The 22,976-nt window shown below is 38.2% G+C and overlaps 1 protein-coding gene across 2 annotated transcripts; it reads left to right on the forward strand.

Moving 5' to 3' along the window:
• The first annotated feature begins 381 nt into the window (after window positions 1-381).
• LOC107102211 (phosphatidylinositol 4,5-bisphosphate 3-kinase catalytic subunit alpha isoform-like) lies at window positions 382-22,942 on the forward strand. 2 transcript variants are annotated; one of them, XM_015401420.1, is made up of 28 exons: window positions 382-677; window positions 3,787-3,915; window positions 4,231-4,334; window positions 4,413-4,575; window positions 4,650-4,859; window positions 5,046-5,113; window positions 7,432-7,560; window positions 7,879-7,932; window positions 8,021-8,130; window positions 8,212-8,353; window positions 10,439-10,524; window positions 10,623-10,728; window positions 11,012-11,164; window positions 11,300-11,431; window positions 12,909-13,033; window positions 15,071-15,152; window positions 16,235-16,399; window positions 16,482-16,585; window positions 16,677-16,776; window positions 17,558-17,629; window positions 17,715-17,821; window positions 17,976-18,097; window positions 18,198-18,276; window positions 18,360-18,530; window positions 18,740-18,857; window positions 18,935-19,086; window positions 19,179-19,327; window positions 20,240-22,942. In XM_015401420.1, exons 2-28 carry the CDS (start codon window positions 3,831-3,833, stop codon window positions 20,362-20,364), a joined length of 3,213 nt encoding a protein of 1,070 aa, XP_015256906.1. In that variant the 5' UTR covers window positions 382-677; window positions 3,787-3,830; the 3' UTR covers window positions 20,365-22,942. The 2 variants fall into 2 exon arrangements, with proteins under 2 accessions (XP_015256906.1, XP_015256907.1); XM_015401421.1 differs by having other exon boundaries at window positions 3,791-3,915.
• Window positions 22,943-22,976: the final 34 nt, after the last annotated feature.

Consider the following 22,976-nt stretch of genomic DNA (forward strand, 5'->3'; position numbering starts at 1 on the left):
TTGAAATTTTGTTTTTAAAAAGCTAATCAGGAAGGGTTTGAAAAAAAAAAAAAAAACTTAATGGCTCTTTCACAATTTTGCCAGTCCAGAGATACTTCAAAATAATTTTCAACAGAGCATCATATAAAAAAAAAAGACATACTGTGTTTATTGGTAAAACATTTATTGATTTATATTAATTTATGTTTAGAATTATTTTTAATATTCGAGCAGGGATTCAAACACTGGTCAGATTTTTGAAAGATATTCCCAAAATCAAAATACATTGGCAGGCAAAGCGCTCTTCTCTCTTTAAAAGGCTGCTGGCCCTTTAAGATAGGGAGAGGACAGGATGAGCCATACCTCACCCCCCCTCCCCAGCGCTTCATCCACCCTCCTCCTCCTCAAACACATTGTTCTGCGGCTGCCGGCGAGAAACCGGCTCCCCTCCCGCTGATGCTGGACAACAAGCAGAGCCGCTGTCAGACAGACAGACACACCGTTTGACAGATCATCCAGCAGACCAACGGAGATCACCTCCACCCGCGGTGTCTCACATCCCGCATCTCTTTGTGCGGGTTCGACTGCTCTTAAGAGGTGAAGACAAAGACAGAAAGACACGCTGGCGACCCGACGCGCGGACAAGGAGACGCTATGAGTGGAGGCACGCGCCATGGGAGCGGAGGACACGCGCTCAGGTGAATGATAGGGTTAGACAGGAGCGGAACAAAGACAGTCCGCCTGTCATGTCTCCGTGCGTCCGTCTGTAAGCTCCATCCTCGCGGATGCTGCGCTGCTGTTGTCATGGTAACCATCTCTGAGTCTGAGGTCACGACAAAGTGGGGGTTGATAGGGGGGTTGGGGGGCTTGAGATTCTACTTAGCTTTAAGCAAACAAGTGACGTCACCAAGCCCTGTCAATCAATCATGTGTCCACAGGTAAATCCATAAGCACGTGACCTCTATCTGTCGTAAAATTTTACTTTTTAATATATTTAATTTGATCAAAACAGAAAAGAATTAAACTGTATTATTTAAGGGCGTTTTTTATGATTGATTTATTATCCTGTCATAAAAAAAAACAACTTTACAGTTTTAAAGTTTACAACCCTCTATGTTGAAAAAAATATGTTATTGGCAACAGCAGAAGTTTGTTTCAAAGAGTTTCATCATATATGAACTGAGATATTTCCCCACCTCTTCATCAGAACATTAACAAAGGCTAAATATTTTATAATCAGTTTTGTTATGACATCAATCCAGACTTTGTAGTTTTTTTTTTTACCCAACTCTTTTCTAAAAAAAAAAACAAAAAAAAAAACATACATGAAAGAGTTTAGTTCCAGTTTGTTTTCCTAATGTCAACCCACTTGTTTGTTGTAAATATCCCCAGAAAATTGTAAACAATGTTTCTGTGTGAGAACCTTTTCTCCTTTAAATCAGTTGGTCAACAGGAAGTGTGTGAAGGAAGGAAGCTGACTTCCCCTCACACAGAGGCCCACACAGGCACACACACAGCTGCTCTTGTTTCCCTGTGTGTGTCTTTGAGTGTACGAGTCTGTTGGTGTGTTGGGTGGGTGTGTGAGTGTGTGTCCTACTTCCTTCCTTTGTTTGACGGCTTCATCCTAAAAACACACAGTTGAGACAATGAGGCCTGCTGATATGTTTCGAAAGCTCTGGATGTTGAAGACAAATTAGAAATATGTATAAACACAAACATGAGGCCAAAGCAACAGGAAGATGAAGTAGTTTGCTATTAAACTAAATTAGCATAATAAAACACACATTTATGATCAAAATGAGACAATCAGTTGTTATTTGTCATCTGTCTTTTAATAACAACATATAGAAAAGAACATTTCTAAACATTCAAGATTATTTACATTATACGTTTATCCTTTCATGTAACATTTTCTGCCTTTTTTCTCATTTTTTTTTATTCTAAATTCGAAATCTACTTTAATTATAAACATTTAGGTCCTTTTTCAACCTTTTATCAATTATCTACTTTAAAGTGACACATTATCAGAAGCTTCTTAGAAATAATAGCTGTTAAAAAGAGGCGTTGACGAGTAAAGCCGCGTAATGTTCAACAGTTTTTTACAGGATGTTTGACCTGGGTTTAACTCTCTACTCATGTTCCTCTTCATATGGTGTGGGAAATGACTCATGTGGTTTAATGTTCTGTTGATAGGATTACATCACAGCAGCTAGATCCACTTAAACCAATGAAATTCTTCCAGTAAAAGAAAGATCTGGACTGAAAGCTGGTGAAACGTAAACAACATTTTTTTTATTATTTGTTTGTTTATAAAGTCAAATACAGCGTTCTGGTGCCACTTCACACAAAAAGAGCCTTGACCAACCAGAGGTAAATGGATGCATGAGCTCTCTCTGTAATACCGATGACTCCACATCAGTTTTAGCCTCAAACCTGTGCAGGTCAGCCATGCTCTGAAGGTAGATTCCTGACCAATAAAACGCCAAATGTTTTTTTTTTTTTGAATTTTTACGGAACCCAAATGTTAGCTTTACACTAAAAAACAAAAAGTTATAATCTTTCTTATCTTTGGATTGTAGAGCTAGACTTTTTCCACATTTACCCTTTTCCCCTTTAGTCAGCAACTACTGACAGCTAACATGGCAACTTTATGGTTAATTGTGAAATATAGTAGATAGGCAAATTCACATGGAATCAAATTCCCCTTGAACCTCGGTGGATTTTTCCATCATGGAATCACACACTTTATAATGTTTTTACAGCTACATCAAAGTGCATGATTTCAAAACAAAAAGCAGATGATGCATGTCTCTTTAAATATTCATACAAATCAAAAAAGGTAAAGTGTGCAGCTGTATATTGCCTCTATGAGATTTTTTTTTTTTTCTCAAACTGCAGCTACAGGTCTTTAAATATGTTTTGCTCTAAACATTTCCATTGTTCATCTATTGGTAGATGAACCTAACCTGGGACTCAGTTTTTTTTTCTACCCAGTATAGCTTCATTTAAATGATTATCCTATGTAGTTCTATTCATCTGTTGATAGGGACTAGTCTCCCTGCCAAAACGATATTTTGTAAACAAACTGCTGTGTCCTGCTTTAAACTCCTCCAGATTAAGATAATAATAACATGACCTAGCCTGGGGCAAAGTCAAGACCCAGATTAAAAGAAAAATGCCAGAGTATTTTCATAACCATAGCCGTGCTCATAATAATTTTGCCATTTCTACAAATTTGTAAACATGATCTACATTTTCTACATAATTCAGGAAATTAAAAACACTTTTCAATTTTGATGGCAGGAGTTGGCCAGGAGATAGAGTTATAGCATTTTGACTAGGAGTAAAAATGTAGTAGACACAGAGACCAAACAGAGTCTTTCAAAATGTTGCCTCAGACTCGTTTTAAACATTAGTGTGTGTGTGTTCTTTGGTTTTCTCTGTTTCCATACTGGAATTAATTTGACTCAAACTGAAGGCTGTTTTCTGCAATATTTTAATCCATTACATTAAATGGGGCTGAATACTAATGCTTCAGTTTTCTGATTTAAAAAAAATAATAATTCTAAATTTGTATATCTTAAGGAAGTCTAATGTTCATCTATCTGTGTGATCTGGCCTTTAAGTTATTTTGTGTTCTGTTCTCTTTTTAATTTTTTAAATACTATGTTGGGTTTTGTGTTTCAACAAAACTGCCAAACATTTCTGCTCTTGTCTTTTTTTATGATGCAACATCATTTAAAATCAGTAACTTTAAGAAAAGAATCAAATGGGAAGTAAATTCACCTCACCTGTCTGTCTATTTAGGTAGCCCTGTGCTGAGGTGTGGAAGCTGGTGATTGGTGGTTACCATGGTACCCAGGCCTTCATCAGGGGAGCTATGGGGACTCCATCTGATGCCCCCGAGGATTCTGGTGGACTGCTGCCTCCCCAATGGTAACAGCCTTCTTAGGTTTCTCTACACACATATGTATATTTTTAAAGTGTTCTCTGCATTATTTTCGATTTTAATGTGCATCTGTGCATCAGGCACCAAAATAGAGCTATATCATCTGACAGTATATATAGATGTGATGTGTGGTTTTGCATTTCTTCAGCCTCTTTCTGTTCTCTACATGTGTCAATTTAATTAAATCATCCAATTACAGAAGTACCAATATTTTGTTTGTTTTTTTTTTGTATTCGATCTGACTGAGTTATTGCCTTTGCCTTGTTTTACTAGTGTTTAATCTCTATGTATTTGTTGAACAGGTATGATGGTGAGCCTGGAGTGCCTCAGAGAAACTCCCCTCATCAACATAAAGCAGCAGCTCTTCATCGAGGCCAGGAAGTATCCACTCTACCACCTGTTGCAGGTACGATGTTCTTCTCTTTCTACTCCCCCGGCCTCTACGCGTGCCAGACTGAAACGCTGACCTCTCCACTCTAATTAGGAGGAGTCATGCTATATCTTTGTGGGCGTGACCCAGGAGGCTGAGAGGGAGGAGTTTTACGATGAGACACGAAGGTTGTGCGACCTGCGACTGTTTCACCCCATCCTAAAGGTCATCGAGCCGTTGGGGAACCGTGAGGAGAAGATCCTAAACCGAGAGATCGGTAGGACAAATGTTCTCTGTGACGCGACAGGTAATGATGCTGTCTTCCAAAATAACACTTTCTGTTCTTTTTAGGTTTTGCCATCGGGATGCCAGTGTGTGAATTTGAGATGATGAAGGACCCAGAGGTTCAGGACTTCCGGCGCTCGATACTGAGCGTGTGCAGAGAGGCCATGGAGGAGAGGGAGGGGGGTGGGGCACATACCCAGGCACTCTATGTGTACCCCCCCAATGTGGAGTCCAGTCCTCATCTGCCACAACACATCTATAGCAAGCTGGACAAAGGTGCTGAAGCAGTTCTTCTGATGGGTTCTGGATCCAGTTCTAGAAGGGCACAAGTCTGACTATATATTCCTGTCCATCTTAATTAATCCAGTCTGTTTTACCAGACACTTTCAAAACCTCACTGATTCTGTCTTTACGTAACTCACTGCTTTTCTGATCTAGCCAGGTGTGTATGTCTTTTTGCAGGACGGCTCATAGTGACCATCTGGGTGATTATGTCTCCATCAAACTCTAAGCAGAAATACACTTTAAAGGTAAATCTGGCAAAGTGTTAGTTTTATTCAGTGTGACCCAGGTTTCTCACAGCTTTGAGTTTTGGACTAAAAAAGACCAGAATCATCAGTGATCTGCCCAGACCTGTATCCAGCAAACAGAAAAATCTAATCTTTTCCTGTTTCATGAACACATCATTGGTGAGTGCAGAGGTTGCAGTAACAGCAATCTAGTCTAAAGCTATTATTTAATGAATAAGATTCAAATTTAGTTGAATAACTTGAAATGAAAGTCTATTTATCATGCCTCAATATGCCTGTGGTTTACTTAGTCTGCAAGACATAGTTTTTCGCTAGATAATAGCAAAGCTTTTTACAGAAAGGAAGTTTAATTAATATTTTTGAGATCTTAACCGTTAACCATCAGAGGAATACTGAAAACTTTATGTATATCTTGGAGTGAAAAATCTACATTCTTTAGCAAAGGCACTGCAATTGTAGTAATACTCATATGCTAACCATGCTAATCCAAACCTATTAGATGTTTAATGGCATTTAAAATATGCCCATCAGCATTCTGTCTCAGTTCTAATATATTATTAAAACATTGGTTTATAATGACACCCTTATTTGCAGAGTGATGTCATCTTTGCTTTTAAATTAAAATACCTAATGATGCTCAGGGCGGAAAGGCCAGACAATCGTATTTCAGATGCTGATGTAATGTTTTATGAGGGTTATCATAAGTAAATCAATATCAGCTGTGAGCTGTGATCTGAAATGTGTCAAAAATGATTGAAGCACATATTTTTCTTACCACGTTCATAAATTATACTAACCTGACAACAGCCAGATGCATGTCTCACTCCGCCTAGCTCCGCTCACATACATCTGGGAACCCGCCATAGGAATTGCCTTTACTAAAGGCTGGGCCTTATCAAAACTCCTTGCATATGATTGGATAAGCCACTTGTCTGTCATCTTTATTGACGTGCTATTTCAACCACTCACACCGAAGCTAACCCGTGACGCTGTGAGAGGAGGAGCCATTTGGTAGATCAAGCTCTTGCCAAATCCGGTCGGGAGAAGGGCGAAAACATCGTTTCCACCAACAAAAGCCTTCAAAGCCGTTCTCTGATGTTCTTTTAATTAAACAATATCAGATAGATTGGACAACACAGAAGAAATAGCAGCATCAATGCTAACGCTTGCTTCCTCAATGCGAGCCGCCATTGTTGTTGGAATCTCACGGTCGCTTCTCCACTCCAGGACACACCCACCCTGCGTCCTGATTGGACAGACCATAAATTCGGTTGGGGAAATCACTTTCAATGAGCGGGTTCCCAGATGTATGTGAGTGGAGCTGGGCGGAGCGAGACATGCATCTGGCTGTTGTCAGGTTAAAATTATACAACCATGTGTCAAAATTAAAACAGTGTATCATTAGATTTAGCAGAGGCAATAGACAGATTTTGATTTAGATAATGGGTCTAGGAAGAGATTGATGTATTTAGTGTTGGATAAGTTCTATCTTCTACATCCCTTGGTAGTGAAATCAGGAAGTAGTACAATTTAAACATTAGTTACATGGAATTCTGATGCAATGAAGGACCGGAATGATCATACATATTTGTTTGTAATTTTAGATTCTTGGATATTATTTCACACAGATTCAAAAGCTTTTTCATTTAGCAGCCCTTTCCTGATTTCTCAGGGTTTTACATAATAAAGAAAATAATTTAAAAGCTTAAATTAATTAAAAATAGCTTGAAATTACTATAGAAAAGTGCCATTATTTAGTAACCCCCATTATAATATACATGTAATTAATAAGCAGATTTTGGGAGAGGAATACTGTCATTAAACGAATGGCTAGCAAAAGGTATTTGACTTGAGTTTTTTTATTTCTGTGTTTAACGACACTTAAAAGAGTTTCAGAATTATCTCAAATGTTTTTTGTTTTTTTAAAAAAAGAATATGTCACTTAAACTGTTAAACAAAGCTTTTAAGTGAGTAATGCCAGCTGCAGTCCATCACAATTTTTGGGCATCTTAAAAACTACTTTCTTTTTCAAAATAAGAGTCTCAAATATAGAAACATGATTTCAAGTGTAAAGCCCTCGCTTTCCTAGCTTGTGCTAATAAATAATGCAAAATACTCACTATAAATTGTGATCATCTCAAGACCTAAATACTTTAGCAGTTTGGTTTAGTGAGACTTTGTGTTAATTTAAATCTTTTATATTTGTAGCTCTGTAATATCTGAGCATATTAACCTCAATCCAGATTTTCAATGCAGCTTAAACATGTTCTTATTTAGAAAGAAAAGAGTTTAATCTGTCATATTAACTCTGTGTCCAGGTGAGCCACGACAGTTTACCAGAGCAGCTAATCGCAGAGTCCATCAGGAAGAAGAGCCGATCGATGCACTTGTCCCCTCAGCAGCTCCGTCTCTGTGTGCAGGAGTACCAGGGCCAGTACATCCTTAAGGTATACCTGGCTGTCCCATCTATTTCTGTCAGCTATCTGTCAATATACCTGCCCACCTGTCAGTTCATCCACCTGCCTACCAGCACACCTGTCTGATTGTCCATCCACCTGTCAGTCAGGGTCCGGGAGAACCAGGACCAGTACATCCTCAAGGTACACCTGGTTTTCTGACCCGCCCATTTATTAACTTATACACCTTTCTGTCTGACGTTACTGTTTCGCATCTCCAAATGTCTCACCTACTTGTGTCTCTTTGTCCTGCTCCCCCTCTGCCACCTGTGTCCATGTAACTCAGAGGGGTCTCTATGTGTCTCTCAGGTCTGCGGCTGCGATGAGTATCTCTTAGAGAATTTCCCCCTCAGTCAGTATAAGGTAATTAGCTTAAATATTCAGCTTGCTTTTTCTACTTGTCCGATTCTTCCTAATTATCTCCATCTGCCACTCGCCTCTCTGTCTGCAGTACATCCGCTCCTGTATCATCGTTGGACGTCTTCCTCACCTAATGCTCGTGTCCAAAGACAGTCTCTACTCGCAGCTTCCAGCCTCAGGCTTCGTCACGCCTTCCTACAGGTACAAGCCAGTTGAATTATATGTGACGACCTATTAGGAACAGATACTGCAGCGGGTGTCAAGCTAATGTCTGTGTTTCAGTCGGAGGACACCCCAGCCATCTCCCTGTCCAGGTGGAGGTGATGGATCTCCTCCCCGCTCCCTCTGGGCCTTCAACACTCTGCTCAGAGTCCGACTGCTCTGTGCCACCTACGTCAACGTAAACATCCGGGACATTGACAAGGTACCTCTGACCACTGTCCATTAATCTACCTACTTAACCTCTTTTGTCTCTTTCCATTTGTCTGCTGTTTGTCTACGTCATTGTCTGTCTCTGATCTAAGTTGTCTGTGTTGGCTAAATCAAAGTCAACATTTAAATAATTCAAGCAGGTTTAGATTCAATAATCACCCTATCCTCTGTTTTTTTTGAGGTGTCCTCTCTGTTTTCTTGGCGGCTTAAAAACAACTTGAGTTAATTTGTCTCCTGCCCAAAACTCTAACCCTTTGTCATCATCTGTAACTGTTCTTAGTTTTAATCTATTTTTCTGATTCTGCTTTTAGTGTTCTACATTCTCCTTAGCATTTAACCACAGGGAAAATGTCAGTAAGCAGTGGCACATTTCCTCACCAATTTTTTTAGTGCGTTATCTGATTTTTCATAAAGCAGATCCCTCTAAATGCACACAGATAACAGATAACTCCGATCCAAACGGCTTAAAGTTATTTTTGCACCACTCTCACAGTTGTCCTCGATTCAAAGACAGCAGGTGCAGAAGTGATCAAAGGTACAAAGAAAAATGTTTCTTCATCGCCAGTTTGAGCTCCTGGCAAGATCAAGGCACTCCTCAAAACTGGAAGGATTAAAGCTCCCTTTTAGCAGGGAGAATCATGCTTGAGATAATATTTCTACATCTGTAAGGGATGTTAAGGGATGGTTGGTTTTAATGCGCAGACAGATTACAAAAGACAGTGGAATAATTCAACACTAACTCCAGTCCTGCAATGCAAAGATGTCTCTACTTCAACAGACCTAAGTCAACTAATCTGGCTAATATTAGCATTTGGTTGACATGTCTAAAAGCGGCACCATAACAGCCTTTGAGGACTTAGAGATGCCTTATTTATGCATAAAAAATGACTTTTATTGTTTCAGATTGTAAGGGAATTAACATTTTCAGTGTAAAAATAAGCAATTTGATAATCTTTGCTGTATATTGTTAGACTTAACGGGAAAGCCTATATTTTTATTATTGCGATTCAATCATATTATTTCTATTCAATGCATAGAGTGAATAGTACAAAATAGCAGGGTTTTTAGATCCTATTTCAATGAAACCAGATCTTTATGGATGTTTACTTGAGCTGATGCCTTATATTCCTCCCCAATTGTAAAAGCACTGTTGAGTTCCTCCTCAGTAGTGAGTTCAAAACATGCGGGAGGTTCATTTGACTTCTTTCAAATGTGCACTAATTGAAATGGCATTGATCCATTTTCATTGTTGTCTAAAATGTATTGAGAAGAACTTTGGAGAAATTGTCTGAATAAATATCAGCCACAAATCCCTGGATGAGTGGATTCATTATTCTTTGTCTCTTGCAAATAGCTCTGATCTCAAAGAATCCGTTGTTATTTCCTCTAGCTTTATTTTTCAGATAACTGCATTATAATAAGACTTCCTCCCAAACACTTGATTATTTCATTTTCAAAATTCAGATAGTCCTCCATGACAAAGAGACATACTTTCCATGGTAGTTTAACATCCAACTTTCACACGTAGTTTTCAAATGTACATGAGGGCACAGGGTATCTTTTCTCCAGCATTAAAGTTCCCATTATCTGTTCCATTTCCATCCTTAACAAACAAACACAATATTATCTACATTTTTGGCCAACACTCCCATGAACCTTGTCTTTCTGTGTCCTCAGTCTCTGTCCTTATTTCCTGTCTTCAGTTTTAAATCTGTCTTCCACTGTGTGTCCTTCCTCTGTCTCCTCAGGTTGTCTTTGTCTATTTCCTCTCATGTTCTCGTCACATGTGATCACTCACAGTCAAGGTACTTTGATGCTGTGAAGCTCAGTGTTGTGATTCTGCATCTCTGAGATTGTTACTCGCTTTCTAACAGTGGCTTTTTTAGACTCTTTGTTACTTTAAACATTGTTTTGTTGGGGTGGAGCTCCTACATGGGTACCTTTGAAGAAACTGCAGTAGTTTATAAACACAGAAAATTAATTTATTATCGTTTTTTCACTATTTCGAAGAAGGTTTTGAATTGGTTTTTCTGAAATTATGGTATCTTCCTTACCTAAATTGTGTATTTGTGTATAGATATACGTCAGGACAGGTATCTATCATGGAGGAGAGCCACTGTGTGAAAACGTCAACACGCAGAGAGTTCCCTGCTCCAATCCAAGGTAACAAACCCTGTTCTACTGCAGCATACACACTGAAAACACCTGACAGATACTTGCCAAAGCTTGGTATTACCCATCTGATGCATACCTGTGCATAGGTGGAACGAGTGGCTGACCTATGACATTTACCTGGCGGATCTTCCTCGTTCAGCAAGACTCTGTCTCTCGATCTGCTCTGTGAAGGGAAGGAAAGGAGCGAAAGAGGTAGGCAGCATAGACACCTGCACTTGGTGAGAGCAAATACTCAGCCATTATAATTAATGAGAGCATTTTGACAGCCTAAGCAAGTTCACATATAATATGCTTTACTGGACTGAACCTGTTAACGTAGGTAATCAATACATAACGATTGAACATTAAATGCACCTACTGTAAATAGGAATCTACACATGAATTATAAAAAGGAACTTGTGAAATTGTTTGGATGTCCAAAAACCAAAAGAAAAGCCGTTTTAAATCTATCTTCCCTCTCTATGTCCCCCTGTAGGAGCACTGCCCTCTGGCCTGGGGTAATGTCAGCCTGTTTGACTATATGGATATCCTTGTCTGTGGGAAGATGGCTCTGAGTCTCTGGCCCGTCCCTCATGGCCTTGAAGACCTACTGAACCCCATCGGAGTGGCTGGTTCAAACCCAAATAAGGTAGCTGTGTTTGTTAGCATCCAGTCTGAGCTGCCTGTTGTCTGATCAAGGAATAAATGATGCTTGACAGACAATTGGAGAATGAGTGAATGATAATGGCTGACCTGATCAATGCCTTGGCACTGTGACCTGCAGGAGACCCCCTGTGTGGAGCTGGAGTTCTCACGGTTTAACCAGACAGTTGTGTTTCCTGATGAGCAGCAGATTGAAGAACATGCTAACTGGACCATCAGCAGAGAGCTGGGCTACAACTACTGCCATGGACTGGTAACTTATGAACTGACCTGGTTTAACAGAATTCAGACAGATTGATGTCAAATTGTATTTAAAATCGAATCCATGCTAGTAAACAATGAAAGCCTCTTTGTTAAACAGATCAGGGTCTAAAGGTTACCTCTAACCTTTAGTGGTCCAGAAACTGAAGGGTTCTGTAACCATTAAAATAACATTTGAGTCATGTTTGTTTGACAAATTTTACAACAACAGCATCTACAGCAACCACCAATACACAATTATAGGAAAAGTTCTGTGGCTATTCTTAATATGTGGTCTTTTTTTTTTCTTATGTGAAAGACTTATAAAACTATTAATTAAAACATTGAATAAAAAAACCCAGCAGATTCAATAGAGTTATTAAGCAAAGGTAAAGCCATAATTAAAAAAAAAATGCTCTTTTTGAAAAACTGAAAACAGTGACAGATTCAAAAGGAAATTGTTCAAATAAACGTATGAAATTGGCTCTTACCATGTATGAACACCTTTGTTATAATTTTTTAACAGTTTTCTGGTTCAGCAGATACAGATCAGTGTAAACACAATGCAAAATGGTAAAATTCAGCAATTTCTCTGGAGAATACATTTGTTCTATATTGTTAATGTTAGATTAATATAGGCTCTGGAAACAATCTAAATTCTATGCTTTCAATAGAAATAAAGATTTTAAATTGGATACCATGAATGGCACAATTCAGTTTCCAGTGGGCTTAAGGCCGATTCGCTGCAAGGTCTGAAATTCCATTCAAGAGTTCCTGCTCTGACTTTACTGCCTTATGTAGGAAGAAACAAAATCCTTAGAACAGATGATAGCAAAGAGATCATAATGCAAAGGGACATGTCCAAAAATAGGCACACAACATAAACACATGCCTACTAATACTGTCAAGAATGGTGATAGAGCTTTGCTTTACATCCACAGAACCTGGACATTTTGCAGCCTTAAAGAAAGCCATGAAGTCATGTGTAAAGTAAAAAAAAGTATTTAAATGGGAGGCACACGGCTGTTACTTAGTCATCAGTAGGACATTAATCTCAATTACAAACATTAACAACAAGATGGTTTAAATAAAGAATCAAACTGCTAAATTTCACACCTCTAGAAGTGAGATGATGGAAATTTTTGGAATATTTCTAGCAACAAATGTCTGATATTCTTAATGGATTATATCGATATTGTTAAAGAGCTTGCCATAAATTGTTCACATCAATGTCAACCTCATAAATTTAGGTAGAGCTGACTTTAATTAACTGGTGAAGGTTGCTGAACCTCTAAGTAAATAAAGTGTTGTGCGTTTTTGTCTTGATCTTAGATTTTAATTATTTTTTAGCTAAGTAAAGAGCAGAACATTAATAACTCCTACTATTTGTACTAATGTATAAAGATTTTTGCCCGATTTATCGAGAATAGATAAATGAAAGTGTTTTTCTCCTGAGTGAACTGCTGTTTGTCTTCTTGTCTTTGTCTCAGAGTAGCCGCCTTGCCTGCGACAGCAGCGTTTCAGCCACCGATGCAGAGCAGCTTCGCTCCCTTTGTTCCAAAGATCCTCTGTATGAGCTTTCTGAACAAGAAAAGGACTTCCTCTGGAGACACAGGTGAGTTTTGAACAAAGTTTCTTAATATAGGTAAAATAGTTTAGGTAATAGAAATGCACCCTAGATATTGTCATCTTCATCTTTCATTTTTTTAATGCACCATACCTACAACTTTGAACATAAGAGCTATTGAGTACATTTCTGTCTAGTTTGTAATGTTTGCAATAAAGATCTTGGGTATCATTTTAACCCATTGTGCCTTCTAGCAGGTTTAACTATATAGCATATTGATTTGCCTTCTGTGGACTACAGTCTGATAAGCCCGATAGCTGCAACCATTTTCATATTCAGCTGTGCATTTGAAATGTGTGCATAAAGTGCTCTGCTCGTCTTGTTAAAAAATTCATGGACGCTCCAGGAAAAGTGGGGTCCTGACCGCAGCATATGTTCCGATGTACATGTCTGCTTTACCACATTAAGACATGATGGAAATGAGTTTTAACAGCACATGCCAGCACTTAGCCTGGCTGTTAGGCTTAAACAGTTTTTTTTATTTTGTTTTGTTTAAGACTGGTCCATGTTAAGCAACTTTTTAAACCTCTCGAAAAATCTCTAATTCAAGCACAAACAACTTGTGTGTTTAAAGTGGGAAGAGTCTATGCTTTGGAACCGTTGTTTCCATTTAAGGATTCACTAACTTGTTTTCTGTCCTTAAATCTCAGTTCTTGCCAAATTGCTAAACATGAAAAGCTGAGAAAATGATTGTCCAGCTGAGGTTGTCTCCTTCCTCTACAGAGAACAAATGTTTTTAACTGGTTTTCGTCTTTTTACTTGAGATTTTGACAACGTTGTAAATACTTTTCTTGCTAATTTGTTACCATATTTTTGCTGAAAAAAATATGGTGTCCCACTTTCAATTATAGATGTCCCACTTTAACAATATAGTATCTAAAAAAATCTGACAAACACATGTCGCCTCGACCAACTTCTCATCTTTCGCAGTTTTTTTCTGCGGCGTGCTAGTCATGTATTGTATTCATGATAGTTCGCCTCGCAGGTAGTTTGTAAGATGAGAACAAGAACAAGCTTGACCCCATCAGCCTGGCAGCTTGTAGTTATGCAATGAACAAGGATAATAGTTAGCTTGGCTGATAGAGCTGTGCTTATAGTTGCATCCATGTCAGCACGTCTTGTTCGATGTGGTAATTTCACACTACGCCTACACAGGTTTTAAGACTGATTCGGTCACGCCCCCAGATATACTGTACATCCACACTAAAATATCAAGGTGAAAGGCATCATTAGTGTAGACCAAGCTCCCAACCCAACTGTGAGAATAGATTAACTGTGATATTTTATTATCGCTTGATAAGAGTCTGGCGTTAACAGGCTGGGTTAACGCCAATAACGACCCACCACTAGATTTTTGTTGTCCTTTTTGCTTTGTTCAAAAGATAGTCTTCCTCGATGAGTGGCATAGAAGTACTTTGGTATCTTGTTCCTGAGAAATAGTAAGATTGAAGTGAAGTGGAGGATTAAAGACATCAGGGGCCTATCCTGCAAAAATGAAAATGCTTCGCTGCTTCTTGTGGTTTAAAATATTTCGGGAATCAAGTAAAATGCTCGTTTTCCAGGATATTTTAAGTTCCAGCCCAGACTTGGTGTCAAAGATAAGGATTAAGATCAATAAGATAAGATTCAGTTCAGGTAGAAGATGTGAGCTACTTCCATAGCATGGCTGTGTTCAGCCTTAGTGAAGAAGGTGAGGATCTCTTTAAAACAGCCTTTCAAGTGACCTAAATCTTAATTGTAGTCATCAGATAGCATCACCTGTTTTAATCACATCAAGTCACAATAGTTAACATTTCTAGAGTAGGTTTAGAAAAACTAGGTTTGGAAAAACTAAGAGAGAAGATAAGATATAAGCTATCTTTATACTACTTTTCATACTTTTGTTTTTGTCCACTGCAGTTTTATTCTACTTTGTGCTTTATGTATATGTATGTGTGCTATACCTGTTGCTGCTTCTAGCTCTGATTACTTTATTGTCTGTCTCTACCTGTCCATGTCTCCTTGTCTCTGTCCGTCTCTCTGCAGACATTATTGTTTAAACATCCCAGAGTCTCTACCTAAGCTGCTTCTGTCTGTCAAATGGAACTCCAGAGATGAAGTGTCCCAGGTATAAACTCATTGTCACCATCAGGAAGGATCCTCCAAACTGTGCCCTATCCGGGCTTCGATGTATTCAATTATTAACACAGAGAGTGCAATCTGATACCGGAATCGGTTGTAGCCAAGCCCAGACTGCAGAGCCTCAGCAAAACAGCTCATATTCAAGGCACATGGCCAGGCTCCATTCCACAGCAGCCAGAGGAAGTGAAGCCACTAATGCCTTTCCTTTGGCTAAATAACTTAGTGGTTTGAGAACAGCTCTACTGACATAGAAAAAGAATAGTTTGATACTCATTTTAGGGCTTTTGTTTCTTTTCTGATTTAAAATTTTAGTCACAGTAAACTGATAATCTATTAACATCTTTATGTGCAATCCAGCTGCCTTAAAGTAACAGTAAAAAAAACTAAACAAATGCAGCTTTTAAAATACATTTGTGTAGGAGATTTATTTAGGTATTAGAATATATGAAACATCATTCTATGCACTACCTAATAGTGAAATGTAAAAGTGGTAAAAAGATTATATAATTTACTTAACCATGGAAACTCAGGAGGAAATGTTCAGATCTACAGCTTAGTTTGAAGAATTTGCAGGAAAAACTAATATAAGGTCTGTGAATCACAAATCTTCCCCTTATGAAAAGAGAAACAATAAGCGAGCTACTACTCAGTGAAGAGGGTTTTGCCAAATAAGAAAAAACGTATAACTTTTTTTCTTCATATAAAACCCTTTTAACAATGTAAACACAGAAATCCCACCATAAAGCAGTGAGGTGGTATCATCATGCAGTAGGGGCACTTTTCTTGTGAGTTTATGGAAAGATGGAAGCAGATAATTTCAAGGAAAACTGGAAGAAAAAAAAAGAGGCAGAAAAATACTAGACTTCTCATATATCATCATTCAGGATGACAACCCCTAATATGCAGTCATAATGGGTTTAAATGCATCACATAAAAGTATATTCAAGTATTGCTTGTCTAATATGTAACATGGCAATACACAGAAATGCTTAAGGCATTGTAGTATGGAATACTTACTCTCAACCTTTTGTTATTACCCATGTCAATGTGTCTCTTCTTCTTCCCCAGATGTACTGCTTACTGAAGGAATGGCCTTTGATGGAGCCAGAGTCAGCTCTTGAGCTGCTGGACTGTAACTTCCCCGATCCAATAGTCAGAGAGTTTGCATTGCGCTGTCTGGTACAGGGCCTGACGGATGACAAGTTGTCACAGTATCTGCTGCAGCTTGTACAAGTAAGCTGACATTGTTCTCAAAGCTATATTCTTTTTTTTTTTTTTTATAAAATGACTGCGAACCTAATCTCTGGGCCTTCAGGTATTAAAATATGAGATGTACTTGGACAACCCTCTGGCTCGATTCCTCATCAAGAAAGCTCTGACCAATCAGAGGATAGGACACTTCTTCTTCTGGCACCTGAAGTCAGTGTACATTCCCTGTTTTGAATCTGTAAAGAACTGTAGTTAGCCTCCTGTACATTCAGGTTGGAATTAACAAAAAGTGTTTTCACAGGTCAGAAATGCACAATAAGACAGTTTCCAGAAGGTTTGGATTGCTGCTGGAGGCTTTCTGTAGAGCCTGTGGGATGTACCTGAAACACTTGAATAGACAGGTGAGCATTCTTTGTGAAACATTAGATCTATTATTAAATACTGATAGAGTTGGCAATCCTAATCAATATTATATAATCATAGCAAACAGTACCCAGGAGCAAATATCCAAACAGCTTTCAGTCTTTGTCAGTTATATGTTTATGAATAATTACCAGATGAAGTGTGGTATTTAGAACAATAGATGAAGTGAATTGGTGCACCAGCATGCAAGGCACACATGTACAGAATAAACACAAACAGCTGTGCTCCAAGATAAAGGAATTGAAAAAAAAGAAGACCCCTCACCTTTATAAAGTCCAGTAATGTCCACCTTAACCTCTTAGTAAAAATAAAAAAGATGAAAAAAATAACAGGCTACAAGAGGTACATATGTTGCTGCACCATAGAGAATTCCTAATACTACCACACATAATGTTATAACTTTGTTTGTTTATACTTCAGATTTCATATACAAATAAATAAATAAAACATAAGTTTCACTCCACATGCATTTCTTTGATTAGTATTACAGATAATAGCATTTTTTATAATTAAATGCATGGTTTTTATTGATTTTTGCCCTTATTTAGCTATGTATGTCTTTTAAATATGTTTTTTCTTTTTTTGAAATGTAACTATTTCAGAACTTGTTTAAGTCCAAATTACACAAAAATGTAAGAATGGGTTTCAGTTAAAACAAAAATACTCTTCCTCTTGTGATCTACTAGGTCAAGTTATTGTACTACTTCAATGGAATACTTAGAAACCAGAACGGTAATTAAAAAAAGAACATTTATGCAGGTGGAGGCCATGGATAAACTGGTGAATCTGACCGACACCTTGAAGCAGGAAAAGAAGGATGAGACTCAGAAGGTATAGAAAATAAGTAATAGCATACTTAATTATTTATTTATTTTTCCTGGCTGTTGATATGTCACTGTACTATTTTGGTGGGCAGACTCAGATGAAGTTCCTGGTGGAACACATGTCACGTCCCGACTACATGGAGTCCCTGCAAGGATTTGTATCACCATTAAACCCAGTTCACCAGCTGGGGAACCTCAGGTAAAAAATTAATGTACCATTTAAATAAGGAACAATTCTAAATGTGAACCTCAAATACTCCCACTGGCCTAACCATTTAAGCATCATACTAGGCTGCACGCCATTATATACCTATAGTGGCTTGCAGCTGTAACACCAGTAGTTGTGGTTGCAGGCTGGAGGAGTGCAGGATCATGTCCTCAGCAAAGCGTCCCCTCTGGCTTAACTGGGAGAACCCAGACATAATGTCTGAGCTGCTCTTCACCAACAATGAAATCATCTTCAAGAATGGGGACGGTAACTAGTTCAATGTTTTAATAGCATGAATTTCACTGCAGAATGGAAACAGGGCTGTTAGGGTATTGAGGTAATGGAGCTCTTTGCTTTTGCATTGCAGATCTGCGTCAGGACATGCTGACGCTGCAGATTATTAAAATCATGGAGAACATCTGGCAGAACCAAGGGCTGGACCTGCGGTGAGAGCCGGTGACATCATCAAACAAAGGGACATTAATAACACATGTACAGTAGCAAACTTTTAAGTGTCTGTTTATTACAGAATGCTGCCTTATGGCTGCCTATCCATCGGGGACCGTGTTGGTCTCATTGAGGTGGTAAAGAACAGCTACACTATCATGCAGATTCAGTGCAAAGGAGGCTTGAAGGGGGCACTGCAGTTCAACTCCAACACGCTTCACCACTGGATCAAAGACAAGAACCACGGAGAGGCGTAAGTACGCCATCTGATTGTAGACCTCATTTTCTATCTGTTGGACCTCATATATCTGTAGACTTGCCTCGTTTGGCTGATCTGTTTATTTCGGTGGATGTGCATCCGTCTGTTTGAGCTCTATCCCCCGGTTTATTAGTCTACTAGTAGTGCTTTACTCGTCTGTTCCATCTGATATGATCTTTGTCTCCGTCTCACCTATTTCTTAGGTATGATCGAGCCATTGACCTGTTCACCAGGTCCTGTGCAGGTTACTGCGTTGCTACATTTATTTTGGGTATTGGAGACCGACACAACTCCAACATCATGGTCAAGGAGAACGGACAGGTGGAGCTCTAATCTGTTTTCTTCACCTTTGTCTTTCTTTAGCTCGCCACAACTAACTAATATTCTTCTCCCTTTAGCTGTTCCACATCGACTTTGGCCACTTCCTAGACCACAAGAAGAAGAAATTTGGCTACAAAAGGGAACGTGTGCCTTTTGTGCTGACTCAGGATTTCCTCATTGTCATCAGTAAAGGCATCCAGGAGTCGACCAAGACGAAGGAGTTTGAGAGGTCTTACCTGATCATTGTCTGCAGTATCTGCAGCTGCTTCCAGTGTCTGTATAAGAGCCCTTCTCATCTGTTTTTACTCTTCTGTGATACAGGTTCCAGGAGATGTGCTACAAAGCTTACCTGGCCATCCGACAGCATGCTAGCCTCTTCATAAACCTCTTCTCACTCATGCTGGGTTGTGGAATGCCTGAACTGCAGAGCTTTGATGATATTGCGTACCTTAGGAAGACTCTTGCATTAGGTAAACTGGGAGGGTAGATATTAAGAAGAGAACAGACAGAAATAGAGTCTATAGAAAAGGGGGATATACGTATAGAGAAAAGTGGATTTTAAGAAATTAAAGTAATTTACAAAATGGCAAGTTTTTTTTTCCATCAGAAGCCAAATTTTTTTCATCAGAAGCCAAATTGGCAATTTGGCTTCTGAAAAAAAACAAACAAAAAAAACTGGGGAAACTCACTAACTTCAGCATATGGAAGGACTATTTGGACTCTGAACCTGGCCACCTCATATTTTCTTAAATCGGTAGATTTGGCACATTCCATAAAACTGGATCTGGTCTAGGCAGAAGGGTTGACGATGGAATAATGAATAATAGAACATCTCCAGTCCTACACCCTTTAGCTTGTTTGGTCATTGATCACTTGCAGTATGGGATTTTTTTCAGCTTCTGAAAGAATATCAACTACTTACAGTAAATAAGAATTAAAAAACAAACAGCAATAATAAGTTAAATCTTTATCCTACATGGCTAAAACAACATATCAACCTGTCAGTTTGTTGGTTTTATCTCACACTAGTCCCACTTGCAGGAATGACTAGTGTGACTTCATTAATTACAGCGTGTTTATTTTTCTTTTAACTAACGTTTTTCTAAAAAAAAAAAATCCCCATTAAAAATGAGAAATTAAGCCTTCAGATTAGGGTATACAGATTAGACACACAAGAAAGTGGTTAATTTTGACTTTTACTTAAACAACTGGTATTTGTTATGACAAGAGTATACAGCAGTCTGCAGGGTTTATTAAAAATAGGACTTTTCCTGTTTTTGCACAGAAATCTAGAAGAAATGAATACTATGATGAAGGAACTAGATCATACACACCACCGTCTTTCTATAAATTCTCCCAACTCACAATCTGTTTTATTTCAGAAAAGAGCCAGCAGGAGGCACTGGAGTACTTCACAAAACAGATGAACGATGCTCATCATGGAGGCTGGAGCACCAAGATGGACTGGATCTTCCACACCATCAGACACATGCCCAATGAACACTGACACACAAAAACACTACTGATACCAACACAACTAAACATATACAACACAGCCCCAGGCATAGAAACTGATACCCAGCAGCTTTTTACGAACAAACATGACAAACCCTCAATGTTTCAGACAGACACATCAAACAGTGATTGAAATCACATAAATCCAAATATGCAACCCATCAGACAGAGGTAGCAAACAGAGACCCATGTATACAAGCACACAACCGAAGCACGCATGTGCTTGTTTTCTGCACTAACCCGAACATGAAGATGATAATGATGATGGATTTGTTCAAATCATTTTTTATTTTTTTTTTTTGCATCACCTCATCATGTAGGTGGAACAATTGTCATAGAAACACTAATCTCTCAGGTGTAGAAGTCAGAGAGGTTTCAAAAAGTGCCAAAGGCATGCTGGGAAAAATAAATTAATGATGATGATGTCAACATGTCTACAACTTGATGCAACAGTAGGCCATCTGGCTCTACTAGCTGCAAAATGAGTGAAACTCTTTTAGTGTAGCAAAAAAATAAATAAATAGAATTTTATGAACCAACTGCAGCTTTATTTATGCCTGGGAGGTGAACACTGTGGTCACTGTGAAAGCAATAAAAAAACCTCTGATAAGAAATCAGTACTTTGATATTGACAATCAAGGAGTTCTGACAGAGGAGAAGGCAGAGCTGAGTCCTGTGCTGTGAAGCAGCTTCAATTTACATTGATTATTTTAGATTTCTAGATTTTCCAAATAAAAGCATAGTATCTAATGGATCACATCAGGAGGGTTATGAACCTGGCTCTCATTCTGTGACGTCAAATCCTTATTTTAGATTGTAGATATCCTAACAGAAATAGGTGACTCTTGAACAAAAGGACCAATCATAATCACCAAAGAAATGTAGCTGGGAAAATGTAGTAATGAGCTAGCAAATTTATTGTTCAAGGCTAATTAATTGTAATCCAAAATTACTTATTCTTTTCTATAGTTTGTCGATGCTGCAATCACAACTACTCTAAATACGTTTCTGGCAAAAACCCAAAAACATTTGAAAGTCCACATTGTATTTTGTTTGCAAAGTAATTTAGCCACACTGGTTTTAGTGTGTTACAGTGAGATCCTGGGTCACACAAAGAGTGTCCCCTACGATTATGTCCTTTAATTGGTACCGAAAAATTGTCTTCTGACGTCTGTTATCTCTTCTAATAATTAATGTCATCAACATGTGTATCCCCTTACATCAGCTGTGAAGATCAGGGGATAGAAATCCGTGCAAACTGCACCAATGTGCTTGTTATAAATTGAGAAGTATCTGTCTATATTGATTTTCTAAAAGAAAATTAAAACCAAGTCTGCTTTTTCAGTTTTTTTCTCATTCAAATTAAAAGAGCTTTTGCCTTGTTATAGCAATCCATTTCATAGTGAGTATGCGGAACAATGCCGTTTATCTGAACAATGAGGCAACTCAGCATTGTGCTTATTTCAACTTGTGCATCAACAGTTAGCACATGCTCAGTAGTTACAACACTCTGGAAAGGCAGAGCAAATTTGTACCTATCGGTTCTGTGGTCCTAGCAATAGAGTTGGTCTTATTTATAGATGCAGCCAGCTCCCTGCCTGACCATGAGAGAAGATTGATTTTTAAAATGTATTTTGCATTCTTTGCTTGCCTAAACCTAGAGTCTCCATGCTGCCTTAAATCAATTCAGTAGCCAGTGACCATAAGCCCCAGGTGTGCACTGCCCTCATTGCATGTTGAAACCTAGTAATGATATGTTTGACTGGACCTTTAAGGGTTCTTCTGTGTCCTCACACATTCATTTGTTCAAAAGAATATAATGCTACAACTTTGTCGATCTTTAAAGTGGTGACCGAAGCTGCCTTGCAGCATACACCTTTTTTTGCTGTTAGTTACCATGGTGATAACCCTGAGCTAAAAAGAATCAGCTTCCAGATATCAAAAATACTAACCCAAACCCAAACTTACTTTTAAAACCACTAATTCTGCTTCATGGTGCAGACCTCAGATCAGCTGTGAGCAAAGTCACATAGAGTTTGTCAACATCTCATATATCGTATTTATCTTTAAGTTAAAGCATCTTCTGCCTGAACAATCATTAAAACATTGTCATTTCTTGTTGAAATATATATTTACATCTCTTGGTATGTGGATTTATTTAGATAATTTATCAAATGTAGGTAAACCTGTGCAACAGTTTTTTGTTACGTTGTTGAAAATGAGCATTCATATGTCAAAAGACTATAAACGCAGCTAATTACACAATTGTGTTAATTTTTTTGGTGTAAAAATTCCAGCAAAATTTGAGAATGCTGAATCTCTTTTTTTCATAAACTTGCCTCTTTGTATTTATGACTTGTTTTTCACATCAAAGTGTCAATACTGAAAAGCACATACAGCACAGTAGTAAATACTTTCTAATGAATAAGATACCATCAGGAGGTTTCTCAGGTAAATTCTAAAATAACCTAAAAGCTACAACTCATGAAAACATTTTAGTAGGCTTTTACAGTATTTTACATTTTGTGATATACAATGCCTGGCCAAATAAGCTTTGAACAGCTCAATTTTGAAAAAAACAAAAAGAAACAATATATATATATT

Source organism: Cyprinodon variegatus, unplaced genomic scaffold (genome assembly GCF_000732505.1).
Source record: "Cyprinodon variegatus isolate N-32 unplaced genomic scaffold, C_variegatus-1.0 Scaffold1217, whole genome shotgun sequence".
Lineage (NCBI taxonomy): Eukaryota > Metazoa > Chordata > Actinopteri > Cyprinodontiformes > Cyprinodontidae > Cyprinodon > Cyprinodon variegatus.